General features: G+C 36.5%; 1 protein-coding gene across 2 annotated transcripts in view; it reads left to right on the top strand.

The window, feature by feature from the left end:
* The window catches only part of CLINT1 (clathrin interactor 1), a 52,142-nt gene extending 34,049 nt beyond the window's left edge, over positions 1–18,093 (top strand). Inside the window, exons 8-12 of one of the 2 annotated variants that reach the window (XM_024577133.4) lie at positions 426–495; positions 7,246–7,320; positions 12,703–12,995; positions 14,968–15,118; positions 16,356–18,093. In XM_024577133.4, the coding sequence (XP_024432901.2) occupies positions 426–495; positions 7,246–7,320; positions 12,703–12,995; positions 14,968–15,118; positions 16,356–16,702 (936 nt within the window). In that variant the 3' untranslated portion in view covers positions 16,703–18,093. Of the gene's footprint in view, positions 1–425; positions 496–7,245; positions 7,321–12,702; positions 12,996–14,913; positions 15,119–16,355 lie in introns of both variants that reach the window. The other variant, XM_024577131.4, reaches the window with a different exon arrangement.
* The last annotated feature ends 259 nt before the right edge of the window (positions 18,094–18,352 follow it).

Below are 18,352 nucleotides of genomic sequence, written 5' to 3'. Positions count from 1 at the left end.
CTGAGGCAGCTTTGTTAGACTGTACAGGCCAAGGTTCCACCCTGGGCAGTTGAGGCTCCATCTGTCGTGATAAGGCTGGGCACATGTATTTTTTAGTGCTTCTCATGATTCTGATACATCGCAGTAACATTTCTGGGGAAAGTATGTGTTCCAGTGTGAAATGCAATATGAAAAAAAAATGAGTTAGGGAAAAGAGGAGTGTGGATGTTACAGACTTCTACGGTGATGGGAATAGAATTACTTAAAAATACTGTCTACCCATAGAATTTCACGGTTAACATCTGTGGGGTTTTTTTCCAGAAAACTAAATCTGCCCCTACTAAGGTAATTACAGGTATTTGTGTCTAAGTTGGCAATTAGAGTAGAGCAGATTAAAAAAAATAGTAGAAATTTGTTTCTAAGCTTATTAGTTTGTGTGTTTTCAGACTTCAGTGCCTAGTAGCAAGTCATCTGGCGACCTGGTTGATCTGTTTGATGGCACCAGCCAATCAACAGGTAAGCTTCCATATTGGCTCTCTTCTTTCTTTCTTTAAGATTTTATTTATTTATTTTTAGAGAGGAGGGATGGGAGGGAGAGAGAGAGAGAGAGGAACATCAGTGTGCAGGAGAAACATCAATCGCTCAGCTGGGGACCAGGCCCGCAACCCAGGCATGTGCCCTGACTGGGAATCGAACTGGGGACAACGGTGTGGAGATTGACTGGGAGCAGGGGGCCAGCTAGCTAGGCAGACAAGGGCAAAGGGGAAAAAACTGTAACTGTAACAATGACAATAATAAAATATATTTTTAAAGTAATTTTTTTAATGTCAGGCAATGAAAAATATTTTTTTGCGATGTATTTATTTTTAATATGAAATTAGTGAGCCTTGAACATTACTTGAGGGGAATTGTCCAGTTGTCTAAAATAAGGAAGGGTGCTTAAATATTGGACCGGTAATTTATTAATCTCCTTAATTTCTTGAGCACTGAGTATTTGGGGTCCTTTGCTTTGTCTATAAACAAAATGTACTGCTCTGCTCATGTTACTGTCTTTTGCTGAATATTAATTCTGGCTGTCAGCATCAGCCATGCCTAGAGTTCATTCATTTATTCAACATATATTTGTTGAGCCAGACACAGGTCTGGGTGCTGAAGGTACAAGGCGTAGTAAAAGAGTTCTTGCCCTCATGGGAAGGTCAAGTGGGGGGAGTACAGCAATCGTTATTCAAGAGTCACAAATAGTTACTTAATTACAAACATTCAGAGTGCTTTTGAGGAAAGGAGCATTCTATGAAAATGTGTAACTACCTCCCTGACATATTTGAAGAGGGCTGCAGCAAAAGAATAGTTTGTTTACCAAGATTTTCTCAGGATAGGATTAATGATGTCTTCAATTTGATGACCACTATGTGCTAGATTTTGAGTAATTCCCTATAAATTATTTTCAAGAAAATTTGTATTTTAGGTTGTATTCAGTGATTATGGAGTTCTAATAAATTCCTTTGTCGAACAGCTTAAGAAATAAAACTTCTCTTTAGAGACAGTCCTTCCCAACCTGTTTAAAGTTCATTTCACATTAGATCGTAGATGGCAAGATAGGCATATAAGTGATGAGCAGAGTAAATATATTGTTCCTAGTTGTGTGTAATGATTTTTTAAAACTGTATCTAAGAGGAAGTCTATGATAGAAATCAGTTAATAGTTTAGTACATGTAATTTAAGTCTCCTGCTATTTTCTTCTCTTTGCCTAGTATCATAAAATTCTTAGACTGGGAGTGAACTTCATAGGGTATCTGGTTCAACCTAGTTTCTGAAATTCTTTAATTCCCATCCCCTTTTTTTCTGTAATTGTAAACTCATCCTAAAATTATTAAACTGCACGCCCAAGGTTACAAACAACTACATTAGTTTTTTTAAACAATATACGTGCTTTTTGTGTAGTTATGATTTTAACTCTCGTATTAAAAGGCAGTTAGCATGTAGTCATGTACTATAGACAGTGTCATAGAATATCAGCTCTTTTGGACTTCCTAGTGTGAAATATTAAAGAGCTCCTTCTGTGCATCTCTGGAAAGTTTTAATGGAGCAATCAGAGAAGAAATAACTAGGAAGGTCAGACGAGTGGATGAACTTTTTTCCTCTGTGATACCAAGATTGCTTTGAACAGTGAGAATTATTAAGTACCAACATGCTTCCTTTGCTTAACAAGAAATCTTTGAGTGGTTTTTCTTCTCTAGTACTTACAGTAGATTGATTAATTAAATAGAAATAGCAATTAATATTAATACAATAATTAAGACAAATGAAACCTGGAAGGTTTCTTGCCTTACTGTTTATAATATTCTCTTTAAAAAAGCAACTGAATGTGGGTTGACATCATAATTATTTTTTAAAGTCATCTCCTTTTTCAAACAGTGTGTTTAACCAGTTTGTACAGAGCCCCCCCTTTAATCAGTACATAAATTTTGTTACTCAAAATCTCTATTTAAATATTTCAGTAATATATTCAAATTGAATTCAGCAGTGGAAATCTTTAGCACCTACACATGAGAAAGTCTAAGAACCCACCGTGTTAGCATAGCTATTTGGTATGCCATTGGGGGTCATTTACCAGATGTGCCTATACTTATTACAGTACCATCGTGCACACAATATGGACACGAACTATAAACCTAAGCAGATACGGCATCTGTACAGCTCACAGATAAATTTCTCCTCTGAGAAAATGTTCGAGTCGTCTTTTTTGTATATGTTATCACATCCTTTTGTTAGCAGCTTCAAAAGTATACATGTGGTAAAAATCACTGTAGGATATCTACCATGTTTAAAAATACACATGTGAACCCATTCACCAAGATTTACTTGAGACAACCTTGATGGATGTCCCACTGTGGTGACGTTCTTTTAAAATCTGTACTCACGTGATATTTTGATGGCTTTTACATATACAGGACATTTCTAAATTAACATTTTTAAATGAACAGTTTCAAGTTTTTAGAAAAATAAGCCAATTAGAAATAGAATGCCAAAAACCATTCCATTTCATTTTTTAAAAGTATATCTCACTTTAAAAGTCCATGCAGTCTCCTTTGTCCTTTTGCAATTAAGGAATTTGGGTCATGGTTAACATATTGTTAAATGAGGTATTTCTAGTACAATAAATGATGTTGAAGAGAAAATGCACCATAGTCAGTACCAATAGAAAGATATTATATGACTTGCATGTGTCATGATTTCTTTTTTTTAAGTTAAAAAATCTTTAAAGATTAAGGTATATCAAATCCAAAATTTTCATTGCATTTACATTTCAACCTGTCGTCTTGTAGGCTGTAATCACTACAGTTGTTGAGGGCATTTCCGTGACAGCCTTAACTCACCAACATGTACAAGAGTTTCCTGGGAGTTGTCTCTAGTTTAAACCAAATCTACAAAACTAAAAATTGTTGATAACTCTCTTTTTACTGTAAAAGTAATGCTCATTCTAGAAATTTGATGGAAAACAAGTGATTCACCGTAACTTAGATTCATAAAGTCAACTACGAATTTTGGTAAGAAGTTACATACATTTTCTGTATATTCAGTCAGTTTATTTTAGCATTTATTGTGTGGCAAATCTTTTTCGGGCTTCTAAATAAGGATTTTTATTTTTTATTTTTTGTAAACTGCTTTTCAACCAAGATCTTGTGACCATTTCCTTATGGTAGTTGGCGTTCTTTGAGAGACCTTTAAATCACTTTATACTAATCTTAACATTGTATGGATATACTGTGGTTTATTTAGCCAATCAATATCTTTGGGGGGGGGGGGCATTAGGTTTTTGAGGGGGGGGTTCCTCCAAAATTTATAAAATAGTGAAATAGCACCTTTTAAAAATCTTCCAGTTTGTTAAGGAGAAAATAGTATTTCATTTTGCACTTGTTTGATAACTAAGTTTAAATACTTTTTTATGTTTTCATAGATTAATCATAACTTGTCTATTTATGTCCTTTGTCCATTTTTTCTTTAATTAGGGTGTTTATCCTTACTGATTTTTAAAAGAACTTCTTACATTAATTAATTGTTTGTCACATATTTACATGTTTTATCATTTTTTAAATTTTGTAAGTATTAGAATTCTATATGCAAAAGTTTGTTTTATAATGTAACCTAAATTAAGTTTTTTATTGAAGGAAATTTCCATATGTCGTTTAGCTGTATTTTTCCTGTTCGCAGATTGCCTTGGAAAATACATGTTCCCAGTTGGAGATTGTAAATAACCTCCTTGCTGCCCTGAAAAGGCAGATGGAAATGGTTCATTTGTAATGACAGCTCTCATGTGGGAATCTTGAAGGATAGCTCTTGCTGTGAAATTTAGCCGTCTTCCACACGCAGCCATTTTTGGTAGACTCTTTTATTTAAATTCCCTTAGAAGTTATCTGGGAAAATGCTTAAGAATAGAAAATTTCTATTGAGGTCAAAGCATTGGTATGAATAACATCATGCATATGGGTATGGGTAGTCTCTCCTAGGAGGAAGTCTGTTCCTAAATTAAATACAAAGATTTTTAAATTTTAAGGTAGTTTTCAGAGTTCAAGACCACATTTTGTAAAATAAATAGCAGCATAATCTGTGGCACTTTACGAGAAAGTTAAATTCTTTTCAAGGAAAGGTGGCTTCTGTCTGTAAAATACTTGTGTGTATATGTGTTTCCATTCTTTACTCCCAGTGTTCTTAAATTAGTCATGTTAAAATCAAACTCCTTCTAGTCGGGATGGAAAGGAATAACATTTCCTATAGGTAAGTTACAAATGTGGCATAATTTCAGCATTGTTAGAAGGTAGAACAGTAGAATAACCAAAGTAGGTAATTATCTGAAATATTACATTCAGGATATGACAAAAATAAATATCTTACCCAGTTTGGAGTTGTAATCTACAGTTCTCAGTGCTTTTATCCACAGCATGAATTTTCTTACAGCCCAGAATGAGTAAGATTTGAAAAAATTCCTAACTTGTTCGGCATAATAAATTACATATTGATGCTTATTCACTGCTTTGATGAAGCAAATTAAAATAATCCCCAATTTTCAAATCCTTTAATGTTACAGTAAATGATTAATTATCATTTTGTTACCTGATAGTATACTTTGATCAGTATCTTGAACATGAAGGAACATTACACAAGACAACTTATGAATATTAAGCAGCAAATGTTCACAACATTTATCTCCCTGCTATTTTTTATTAATATACGTGCTTTTGTAAATAGTTTAAAAATACAGGTCACTGATCTTTTGTGCCCCTTGTCATATTTTATCATGATGTATGTGCCTAAAGAAAAAAACAAACCCTGTGATATTATCCTTTGGATAAAGCATAAGTAGATGCATGAGCTTTAGTGCTGACAGGGAGTGGAGAACCTTGGCCTTGGTGGGACAGGAGTTAATTCATGTTGGGTGAGAATATATGTGAATATGTACATTTGTAATGAGGTGGAAGAAGAATTAGTTATGCCTGCTGATAGTTGACTACAGTAAATGTGCATTAAAAAGAAATACTAAATACACATGTATCAGAAACTGATTTGTTCCTTTCATTACTGCTGGCCATTTATTAAGAAGGGGAGATGGTTCTACTTTAATTAACCCAGTTGAGTGTAGCAGATGGGGCAAAATGTCTTGCAGCGATAAGACGATTCAGAAATGGCACCAGATGTTGAAAGCTGTCCCTGGTGGTGTTTGAGTGCAGCCCAGATGTTCCAGTCCCACCTGGCTAGTTTCTAAGCACTGCAGGCTAAGCAGCTGTGATGTAACCTATATAATGTTCGCATAACACTAAAAGCACCATAATTGAACTGCCGCTCTAAACTTCTAAGGTTGTGACTCTTAAGAGGTGAAATCTTTAAGGACAAAATAAGGACAACTATTTACGGTTTTAGATCCTTTGGCTATTGCTATATAATGGATAATTGGAGAGAGGTGAAATATTAAAATTGAACAATAAAATGTTATTGTTCAAATTGTAGATAAAAGTAAATATTCTTACCCATGTCATGTTTACAAATAAGAATATGCATAGGAGTGTAACGTTATGTACACAGAGACTGATTTGCAGCCTTATGATTGGGTCCCACCCCTTTAAAAACACCAGTTAGAAATATCAAAATGCTATTTTTCATGTAATAAAAATGCAAATATTTGCTTGCTCAGAGAGTAAACATTTTTCCCTTTTATTTCTTTTCATTTCAGACCTACATAAAATTTGCCACATTTTCTTTCTCTTTAGTTCTTTTTGGTGGTTGTTTTATTGTGTACTATTTGTTTATTGTGTGCCATTTGAGAGAAAATTGCAAACAGCATGACATTTTGCCCCTAAAATCCTTCAACACATACCTTTTTACAACAAGGGCATTCTCCTTTATAATCACTATATACTTATCATACTTGGGGAACTTAACATTAAACCAGTGTCTTTGTCTAATAATATACAGACCAAAATGCAGATTTCCCTGGTGTCTCAATTATGTCATTTCAGGATAGCACGTTTCGAAGAACCCAGAGTCTAGTCCAGGATGATGCATGTCATTTATTGTCAGGGGCTCCCCTACTTCAGAGCAGTCCCAGTCTTTTGTCTTGGATGATGTTGACATTTTCTGAAGTCTTCAGAGTTGTTTTGCAGAATGTCCTCAATTTGTATTTCTCTGATTCATTCCTCATCACTAGATTCAAGTTAAATATTTTTGGCAGGAATTTCTACATGGCTGATGATGGCCTTTTCAGTTCCTTACATTAGAGAGTCCATGAACACTATTTTGTCCCATTCTTAAGTGTGATCACTTATTTACATTGTTATTCATCCAATTTCTCCACTGTAAAAGTAGGTTCATCCTCTTGCATTTACTAAATAATTGATGGGGTGATGGTTTGAGATTATGTAACTATCTTATTTCCCAGCAACATTTTACCCAGGTATTGGCATCCATGGAAGATTGTTATAAAGAGCATAACTGGCTGGATAAACTATGCCCATGTTATGTTTCTGGAATATACGTGAGGGATAACAGTTGTAGTGTCAGTTATCCTACTAGATACAGAACTGAGGAATGTAAGAGTCTGTGGTAGCTTAAAGGGACCATGAAAACATAGATCAACAAACTCGCTTTTCTGATGGGTCTGGACCCTTAATAGAGGGCATTTTTAACGTGTGGTGCTAAAATGGCTTCCTGAAATTATTATCAATTGTTCAGTGATTCTAACACTTTAACTTTTTCCTCATACTTAATTTCTAGGAGGATCAGCTGATTTATTTGGTGGATTTGCTGACTTTGGCTCAGCTGCTGCATCAGGCAATTTTCCTTCCCAAGGTATGACCCGATTTGATTGGCCAGAAATCTAGGAGCAGTGAAAAGGTTATCAAAACAAAACAACTCCCTCCCACATCAGCTTCTTTTGGCATTTTTTTTTCCATACAGTATTTGTAATTCCTAGTGGATTTATTCAAAGGTATATTATTGGACCAGTGTCTTAATTGTGCCACATGAATTAATTTGGTACAAGCCACTGAGGTACACTTAAATAAAAGTGTTCTTACTCATAAGGAACTCCTATTTAGCTTTTTTTGGTGGGGAGTAGGGAGTTTGAATAAGCATAAATAATCTCTTTCCAGCAGCCAAGAGTAGTGGGGTTTATGTTTAGCTTATGATTTTCATGAGTGAAATTCAGGGACCTTGGGTTTGGGCAGACTATCTTAGTAAAATTCATTTCTTTATAATTTAGATATCTTAAGAGCATTTTTATGACAAATAACTGAACTTCATTTTGACACATCCTTAGCAGTTGAACCTTAGGTAAAGCTTCCTCATTCCATGTTAGATTCGAAATTAAAAAATGCCCTACCAGAGGGGTCCAACCCGTAGGCCACATGCAGCCCAGGATGGCTATGAATGCAGCCCAACACAACATTTTAAATTTACTTAAAACCTTTTTTGCTCATCAGTTTTCATTAGTGTTTGTGTATTTAATGTGTGGCCCAAGACAACTCTTCTTCTTCCAGGGGGCCCAGAGATGTCAAAAGGTTGGACACCCCTAGACTCACTGTGGTAATCATTTCACAATATATACAAATATTGAATCATTACATTGTACACCTGAAATTGATACAATGTTACATGTCAATTATACTTCAGTTTTTAAAAAGAAAAATAAAAGCCAACATCCAAGTGGAGGAGAGGCTTAAACATCCAGGATTAAGGTGAATGGCCTTTTTTCCCTTTTTTATCTTAATGCCTCTACCATAGACTGTGGTAGCTGGTCAACTTCTGGAAAGCCTGAGCCTCCAACCTCTAAAACCAGGAGTCATGCTTCTTTTAGAAGTATGGTTATGCCTTCCTAAGGGTTAATATCTTACTTTAGGCAAATCAAAGTGGAAGATAAATACTGCCCCAATTTTACAGACTGCCTGTGGTAATTCTCAAAGTTTTTATGTATATAAAGTTGCCTACTATGCAAATAATTCAAATATGTTAATGTTGCTAAGTGATGCGTCTCTTCATCCATATGAATGCGATTACTACAGCTTGATCACCATTACACAAAGGGCTGAAACTGTTGCAACAATGTTGGATCATTTCTGAACAGTGTGTGCCCCGCTAGAAATATCTTCCTCCGATTAATCACCTCAGATCAAGTTTCCACATGGGCAACACATTTTGTCCCAATTTCCATTCTGTTCGTTTTATATATCAAACAAATACAAAACCAACATAAAGTTTACCTTTGTCCAACAGTCTTACTTGTTAGTTTAAATTGTTTAATATATAGAACTAATTGTTTAATTTATAGAACTATAAAACTCTTAATTCAGTCTTTTTTTTAAAGAAGATAAAAGACATGTTTTTGTAAAACCCTGAGGTAATGAATATTAGCTGAATTCTTGTATTAAATTTTTGGTAGAGCTTAGGGTTTCTAAGTGAATTATTATTTTATCTTTTGAGGGTGTTTATATTTTAATATGGTAATAGAAGAAGATAATTTTAAAGACTTAATGTTCTTTTGATATTTAGCATAATGAGACACAGCATTGCTGTGGTTGGTTACCTCTTCACCTAGACATAATGTATTTCCAAGTTGTAAGTGAACACGGAGTGCAAAGAGATAGTGTTAATTAATGTGGAAATACATACTCTTTGCTTTCAGATGACAGTTTATCTGTAGCTCTTTCTTTACTTTTGTTTTTTCAATTTCTGTCCATATTTATCTGTTTGTCCCTTTCTTAAAGAAAGGTTTATTTACTTAGAATAATGTAGTTAAAAACTTTTTAAAGCATCACCTGCCTTTATATTTATTGTGTTCCAAATAGTCACTATTCTGTATGAAGAATTTATAAAGCCTGACTTACACTTTTATAAGGCGAACCTGAAGGACAGGGAGTGCGGTGTCTTGACTCTCCCCTATCTTTTCACAATTAATCCAAAGTAAAAATAACAAACCTTAGATGGCATTTACTATTTATTAAATTGTTTAATATTCACAACTTAGGTCTTTTTTTAAAGTGAGGCACAGAGGTGGTTAAGTGGCTTGCTCAAGTTACACAGCTGTTATGTTACAAAATCCATACTTTTATTTTTTACTTTTTTAATATATTTATTGATTATGCTATTACAGTTGTCCCATTTCCCCCCTTCACTCCACTCCATCCCGCCCACCCCCTCCCTCCCATATTCGCCCCCTATAGGTCATGTCCATGGGTCATACTTACAAATTCTTTGGCTTCTACATTTCCTATACTATTCTTACCCTCCCCCTGTCTATTTTCTGCCTACCATTTATGCTACTTATTCTCCGTACCTTTCCCCCCTCTCTCCCCGCTCTCACTCCCCTGTTGATAACCCTCCATGTGATCTCCATTTCTGTGATTCTCTTCCTGTTCTAGTTGTTTGCTTAGTTTGCTTTTGTTTTTGTTTTAGGTGTGGTTGTTATTAACTGTGAGTTTGCTGTCATTTTACTGTTCATAATTTTATCTTCTTTTTCTTAGATAAATGCCTTTAACATTTCATATACTAAGGGCTTGGTGATGATGAACTCCTTTAACTTGGCCTTATCTGAGAAGCACTTTATCTGCCCTTCCATTCTAAATGAAAGCTTTGCTGGATAGAGCAATCTTGGATGTAGGTCCTTGCCTTTCATGACTTGGAATACTTCTTTCCAGCCCCTTCTTGCCTGTAAGGTCTCTTTTGAGAAATCAGCTGACAGTCTTGTGGAAACTCCTTTGTAGGTAACTGTCTCCTTTTCTCTTGCTGCTTGTAAGATTCTCTCCTTATCTTTAATCTTGGGTAATATAATTATGATGTGCCCTGGTGTGTGCTTCCTTGGGCCAACTTCTTTGGGACTCTCTGAGCTTCCTGGACTTCCTGGAAGTCTATTTCCTTTGCCATATTGGGGAAGTTCTCCTTCATAATTTTTTCAAATAAAATTTCAATTTCTTGTTCTTCCTCTTCTCCTTCTGGTACCCCTATAATTCGGATGTTGGAACGTTTAAAGATGTTCTGGAGGTTCCTGAGCCTCTCCTCATTTTTTTGAATTCTTGTTTCTTCATTCTTTTCTGGTTGGATGTTTCTTTCTTCCTTCTGGTCCACACCGTTGATTTGAGTCCCGGTTTCCTTCCCATCGCTATTGGTTCCCTGTACATTTTCCTTTTTTTCACTTAGCATAGCCTTCATTTTTTCATCTAATTTGCGACCAAATTCAACCAATTCTGTGAGCATCCTGATTATCAGTGTTTTGAACTGTGCATCTGATATGTTGGCTATCTTTTCGTCGCTTAGTTTTATTTTTTCTGGACCTTTGATCTGTTCTTTCCTTTGGAACTTTTTTTTTGGGGGGGGGGGAGGGTCTTGGCGCACCTGTTACATGAAGGGGCAGAGCCTTAGGTATGCCCCCAGGCAGCCAACCCACTGAACAGTGCTGTGACTTTGTACATTGTACGTGGGGAAGCGGTCAGAGAGGGAACAATGGCGCTTGCTCTGCTCTCTGCTGGCTTTCAGTCACTTCCCTTACTACCCAAAGCAAAGTGGGCCCTTCCGGTGCTGATTCCCATGTGGGTGGGTTTGTGCAATGCTCTGGGACCCCGTGGGTCTCTCCAATGAACTGTGGGTCTCTCCTGTGAGGTTGGGAGTTTCTCCCACTGCTGCCTCAACCCCCAAGGGGTTTCATTCAGTGGTTTGAGGCTTTATTTCCCCACGCTGGAGCCCTGGGGTTGCCCGGTCTGTTTCGCTCCCCCTTTGTTCCTCCTGGTTTATCTGCACATGAATGTGGGACTGCAGGGTCCACCAGCCACCGCCTTGCCGGGCAGCTGCAGCCTAAACCACCCAGCTCCACAATCTGCCGCCTTGCTGGGTCCACCAGCCACCGTTTTGCCCCGAGTCCTTTCCACCCAGCTGCACATCTCTGCCCCTCTTACCTGTCTGGATGAATGTGTCATCTTTAACTCCTTGGTTGTCAGACTTCCATACAGTTCGATTTTCTGTCAGTTCTGGTTGTTTTTTCGTTTTTAAATTGTTGTCCTTTTTTTGGTTGTACGAGGAAGAACAGCGTGTCTACCTACGCCTCCATCGCCTTCCCACCTTTTGGCCGGAAGTCAAAATCTATACTTTTAAACACTAGTGTTTTAATTAACTTATTATCTATTTTTATATTATTGATTGCATTAAATCTTAAACTTGTAATTATATTTTCAAGTGTAGTGATAGTTATATATTTTTAATATTAGCATGAGTTCCCCTCTTAAGACTATGTACCCCACTTTTTATTAAATAAATAGATTGAACAGCCCAATTTGAAGCCAGCAGTGTGCTAAGGTTATATATATTATGGCTATCTACAGCCCTTGTTTTATCAATGGAGCATGGCCAGATGGGTAAGCACTCAGAAATGCTACTCTACTCTTAATTTTATTGAGGTTTTTTTTTTTTTAAATTAAAAAATATATATTTATTTTTAAATAGAGGGGGAAAGAGAAAGAGAGGGAGAGAAACATCAATGTGAGAGAGAACTTTGATCCACTGCCTCTTGGATGAGCCCCTACTGGGGAAACCTACAACCTAGGCATGTGCCCTTACTTGGAACCGAACCACTCACTCAACTGAGCCACACCAGTCAGGGCTAATTTCATTGACTTTTTTTTTTTTTTTTCCTCCATGCTTTTCTGCATTTGTTTCATAAATTTAATTGCATGAGTTTGGGGTTTTTATTTACAAGATGATATCAATTGTAGTTTGATTTCTCTTTGAACCTCTCCAAACAATGAATGAATGGAATGAGTTGAATTCTCTGATTTTACTGAGTATGTCCTTGCATGAGGATTCTGGATCTCCCAGCGAAAAGCTTAGCGAGTTCAGAGTTTTCTTCTTGCCTTTGGGGTCTGAGGCCAGCTCGTACTTGCTGGCTGGAACCACATTAGACATGCAGACTTAGGCTGCAGGGAGGTTTGGTTGTATTGTCTGTGTGTCACCTCAGACCTGCTGAGAGATGGTTTCGCCTTATCTGTGGGAGTTAGGTTTTTTCCTTCACCACCTTCTTAATACTTGTGGAATATTCATGAGAAAGAGCAATGTCCAGATGGAGATGGTACCTGCAGATGTTAATCTAAGCGGACAGAGATCAGCTCTAATTTGTTTCTGTTCAGAGATTGTTGTATTGTACTGTGCACTTCAGAAAGTTTCTTACCCTTATCGTTCTCTCTTCCTCAGTAACTGCAACTAGTGGGAATGGAGATTTTGGTGACTGGAGTGCCTTCAACCAAGCCCCTTCGGGCCCTGCTGCTTCCGGTGGTGAGCTCTTCGGCAGTGCCTCACAGCCAGCTGTAGAACTTGTCAGTGGCTCACAACCAGCGTTAGGCCCACCTCCGGCTGCCTCAAATTCTTCAGACCTGTTTGATCTTATGGGATCGTCCCAGGCAACCATGACATCTTCCCAGAGTATGAATTTCTCTATGATGAGCACGAATACTGTAGGGCTGGGTTTGCCCATGTCGAGATCACAGGTGAGTTGTCTGCTTCCTTTGGAAATTGTGATACATAATCTTTGAGATACTCTGTCTAATCTAATGGCAGATTAGCATAAAACAAAAGTTAGCAAGCAATAGATAGATTGCTTTTGCACAGTACATTTATCTTACACGCTTTCCCTGGTGTAGCCATTTGAGTTCTAGAGAGCCAGCCTTCTCACTCATCTTGTAGTTGTGCAAAGCCAAGCATCGTTCCTTGCACAGTGAAGGCACTTGCTGAAAAATTATTGAATTAATTTAAAAAGTGGTATTTAATAGTTTTTAAAAATTGTTTTTAAGAAGTATTAGAGATACTCACATACCTTATAGCTATTGCAGGTTTGGTTCCAGACCACCACAATAAAGCTAGTATCACAATAAAGCAAGTCGCATGAAAATTTGGTTTCCCAGTGCACATAAAAGTTAATGTTTGCACTGTACTATAGTCTGTTAAATGTGCAATAGCATATCTTAAAAAACAATGTATGTACCTTACTTTAAAAATGCTTTATTGCTAAAAAATGCTAATCATCATCTGAGCTTTCATTCAACGAGTCGTAAGCTTTTTGCTGGCAGAGCCTGTAGCCTCAATGCTGATGAAGAATGAATGCAGTGTCTGCAAGGTGCAGTGAAAAGAGGTGTACTGTGTTGGCTTCACCCATGACTCAGTAAAATCTCTGGTGACGTTCTTTAAGAAGTGTCACTTACTGGTTGCAAACAACGATTGCTAATAAAGAAAATCATTCCCTAATGTGATGAATGTTCTTCCATATTCTGGGCCTGCGTATCTACATTATATAATGTTTATGCTTTTCTTTTCAACTGTCATTTTCTTAAAGGAAAATTAAAACTGGGAGCTTTTTAATTCATTTTTTTAACAGTTAAATCTAAATGACCTAAAACTAGCTTAGAATTTGAACAAGTGTAGGGTTAGAATATTCATGTCTGAGTTGTACTAGGAACTTGGTTTTTTTGATTGAAGCTATTCAGAATATTTGTGCATGGTGCTAATTACTCATTTTAATTTGTAGATTGTCCTCTTTTGGGTGTTAGGGTGAAGGAAGAAAAGAGAGAAGCAGAGGGTGACTGCTTTCTATAGCAGAAATCAGATCTGACATTGAGAAAATGGACATGAAAGCCTCACCAGTACCATTAAATTGACTGTGCACCACTGAATAAGCCCAACCCAGCCTACTTTTCAAGTGTCTTTTATATGATCTAAGTGGAAAGCCAGCGTTATCTGCAACCTTGTTGCAGCTGTGTTATGATTCTGGACATTGGTACATTTTAAGTTATTTCTTCCCATTGCTATTCCTTTCTCCTTTTCTGCTCTTTTCACAGTCATCCTTAGTGTTGTAACTGTCAGGCATCTCTGCTTCTCTCTCCTGAATTTCTCCTTTCTTTGGAATAGGTCCACGAGGAGCAAGCTCCGCTAGTGTTGCTCACCATAGTCGATAGACACGTCCACAGAGCAGGGAAGTATCAGACAGGATATAGGAAATGCAACCTGCTGTTTTGATTGTTTGGCTCTCTGTAACATGAGAAATCATGTCCTGAATTCCATTTTATACGAATAAATATTCTACTTGTATATTTCCTTAAAGCTATACTAACCTTAAGTTGGTAGTTGCCCTGGGATGGTGGCTTCTAGACTTTGGGTGATAGGAGGATAATTGTTAGGGTAATACGTTGTTTGTTTCCACCCCAAACATGATTTGGATTTCAGACGAACATTTGGGGGGAGTTACTGATTCAGGCTATTGAAGACCTTAGAATAAACCATGTGTGGTTCTTTTTAATTTCAAGAGTTTATTACAGAATATAGTATCTATTTGGACTGACTGTGATTAAACTGCCATCTGATTATCTTTATAGAGCAGATGTTTAATTTTTAGAGCATTTTTCTATTTTCCAGCCTTTGCAAAATGTTAGCACAGTGCTGCAGAAGCCTAATCCTCTCTATAATCAGAATACAGATATGGTCCAGAAGTCAGTCAGCAAAACTCTGCCCTCTACTTGGTCTGACCCCAGCGTAAACATCAGCCTAGACAACTTACTACCTGGTATGCAGCCTTCCAAACCCCAGCAGCCATCGCTCAATACAATGATTCAACAGCAGAGTAAGTTGCCACAAGATTTACCATTTCTTTGTGTACATGCAGTCTTTTGCCCTGATGCCAGGATTGTTTCAAGCCATGAATAAAAATACTTAACACAAACTCTACTGAAGGCAACGAACTATGTGTTCACTTAAGAGTCTTTAAAATAATACTTGTTATCCCTCCCAGTATATCAAATTCCTTTGTATTCTATTCTTGGCATGAAAACATTTATTGTATTGTGGTAAGTTTTGGGGTCCTGATCACTAAAATAAAAATATTTGTTGTTAGAAAACTTTCTCATCCCTGGCAGGTGTGGCCAGTGGATTTAGTGCTGGCCTGTGAACCAAAAGGTCACTGGTTCAGCTCCCTGTCATCGGGGCACATGCCTGGATTGCAGGCCAGGTCCCCAGCTGGGGGTGCGCGGGGGCAGCTAGTCAATGTTGCTCTCGCACATCGATGTGTCCCTCCGTATCTTCCTCCCTCCCTTTCCCTCTCTCTAAAAATAAATGAATAAAATCTTTTCTTAAAAAAGGAAAAAAAAACTTTCAATATGGGCAAATGTGACAAGGATACAAAATCATCCGCAATCCATAATCCCAGGATAATCACCATTAATTTATATTTTTTCCATCTTTCTTGACTATATTTTTAATCATTGATCATTTTGTCTATATTTTGTTTCTTGCAGTTTTCATTCAACATTAAATTCTCATTTGTATGTTGACTGTTCTTAAAAAATTATTTTTAGATCTTTATAGTTATCCATCATATAAGTGTACAGTTCCTCTATTGTTGACTATTTCAATTGTTTCCAGCTTTTTGCTACAATTATAAAGAACTCCATGATTTTATTTGTATAAATCTTTGTGCATGTGATTTTTTTTTCCTGAATGTTCTAAAAATAGAATGCGTCCAAGGATATAAACTTTTTAAAGGCTTTTGATATACAGTAGCTCTTGACAATTTGTTAGGTTGGATTCCACAGTAGATTTTGTGGGAATAATTTTAAAATGCCTCATGTCTTCCCCTAACCCATTTTTACTGTTTTTACATCTATGGGAAACCAGAGCTAACAGCCACTGAATATTTCTCAAGAGAAAACAATGCCAGTTAATTGAATTCTCTTGTAAAATCACTAAAAGAATTTTATTGGGGCTTACGTAATGGTGGTCAGGAAGATTGTATTATTTTTCTGTCCTATGAATCTAAGAATTCAGTGTGGTAAAGTTATTTTTCGTCTCTTTTCTTCTGGTAGATATGCAACAGCCTATGAATGTGATGACCCAAAGTTTTGGAGCTGTGAACCTCAGTTCTCCATCGAACATGCTTCCTGTCCGGCCCCAAACTAGCCCTTTGATGGGGGGACCCATGCCTATGAGTATGCCCAATGTGATGACTGGCACCATGGGAATGGCCCCTCTTGGAAATACTCCGATGATGAGCCAGAGCATGATGGGCATGAACATGAACTTAGGGATGTCAGCTGCTGGGATGGGCCTGACGGGCACAGTGGGAATGGGCATGCCCAACCTAGCCATGACTTCTGGAACTGTGCAACCCAAGCAAGATGCCTTTGCAAATTTCGCCAACTTTAGCAAATAAGAGATTATAAAGGAGCAGATTGAATGAAGGATTTTTAGTGGTGCAGATAAGTGATGTTGGGATGGAAAATGGTAATCAACTCCCCTCTTATCAATTAATTAAAATAAAAGTATGTAAAGAACCAAAAAGGCTGTTTTATAAAAGTGAAATATCTGGTATTTCAGGTGGCCCGGCAAGGGCACTTCAGATGAGGTAGCAAAACCAATTTTCCCAGTGAGAATGGACCAGTGGGTTAGTGAGGCCATTGAAAGAAAGCCTTTATACATTGAAGAGCTCATAGTAATATTGTAAGTTGTGGGAAGACTGGAATAGGGCTGAATAAATATGTTTGAATCTCTAATTTTATACTTTTCTTTTCCTGAGGAACTTGATTTTCCTGTCCCTGAATCACCTTGTCATAATTGGACCTGTTCCTTTTACTACCACTCTTGAGCCCATATATGAAATCATTAAAGTTGGATGATCAGTTTTTTATAAAAAAATATATTTTTATCCAAAAAAAGGCATACATATGTGATTATGGCTAAATCAAAGGTAACTGGAATGTATATACTTTTGCTAATGTTCCAGCAACAACACTGCTATCATACTCTCCAAATTTTTATTGTAACAAAACCTCTTTAAGTAATTGGTGATAGCTATGGGACTTTTCCCATATCTTCTGCTATACTTATCCTTTGCAGAACTAGGAACAAATTTTTTTTCAGGACTGCTCTATGGTTTCCTTTAAAAGAAGAAGAAAAAAACCCTCCAGTATTTGTTTGTTTTTAGCAGTCATTATTACAAATTGCAGTGATTAACTGGGCAAGGCTTCCTTCCGTGTTTGTCCCTGTAGCCCCCATTTAACGGTTAGCAACAGTCAAAAGAGACAAATATTTATTTTTATTTTTTTGATGTCTTTTCCAAAAATTGGAAAGATAAAAATCCATTAAGACCTTAAGTTAAATATAAATGTTAGAACTCAACAATGTTGGCTTTCAGATTTTATACAGTATTTGTTTTGTTTTGGTTTTGAGTGTACATAATATGGCATTAGCAATATGGTTCCAATAGAGAAAAGTTAAATATATATTATTAAAGGAGACCTGTAGCAGTCAAAGATTTTATTGATTTAATGACAAATAAAGGAAATGAATTAAGATGTTTTTGTTTTCCTGCTGTAATTCTGCATTAAGCTCACATGAGAAATCATGATTCTAGAGTTTGGAATGCAAAATTGTTTCACCCTCAAGCTGGGAATATTTTTAAAAATAAATACTATAATATAGGTATCAAATTATTACCTCCCCACTTTGTGTTGAAATTTTTTTTTATTAAATTGATAAAACTTTGTTTCCATTGTATTCATAATGTTCTGTTATACATAACATTAAAATGTTCATTAAAATCAATGTTGAACTGCTTTTTATTTCTTTCTGTTAGACATTTCAGACTGTTTACGGGGAAAATAATTATAATTTGGGTAAAGTAATTTTATAAATAATTTAAAATTATTTAATGACTTCTCTGTTTTTTATCAGACTCTACTGTTAGGAATTAAAAATGAAGCAGCAAAGATATTCTGACCTGCTCCATTCTTGCTAATGTTCCATCTACACCATTTCTAATTAGGCAGAAATTCATGTACTTCTGCTAAGTGGTAATGAAAAG

Source organism: Desmodus rotundus, chromosome 6 (genome assembly GCF_022682495.2).
Source record: "Desmodus rotundus isolate HL8 chromosome 6, HLdesRot8A.1, whole genome shotgun sequence".
NCBI lineage: Eukaryota > Metazoa > Chordata > Mammalia > Chiroptera > Phyllostomidae > Desmodus > Desmodus rotundus.
Note: the sequence above shows the minus strand (reverse complement) of the source record. Positions and strands in the feature narration are given on the sequence as shown.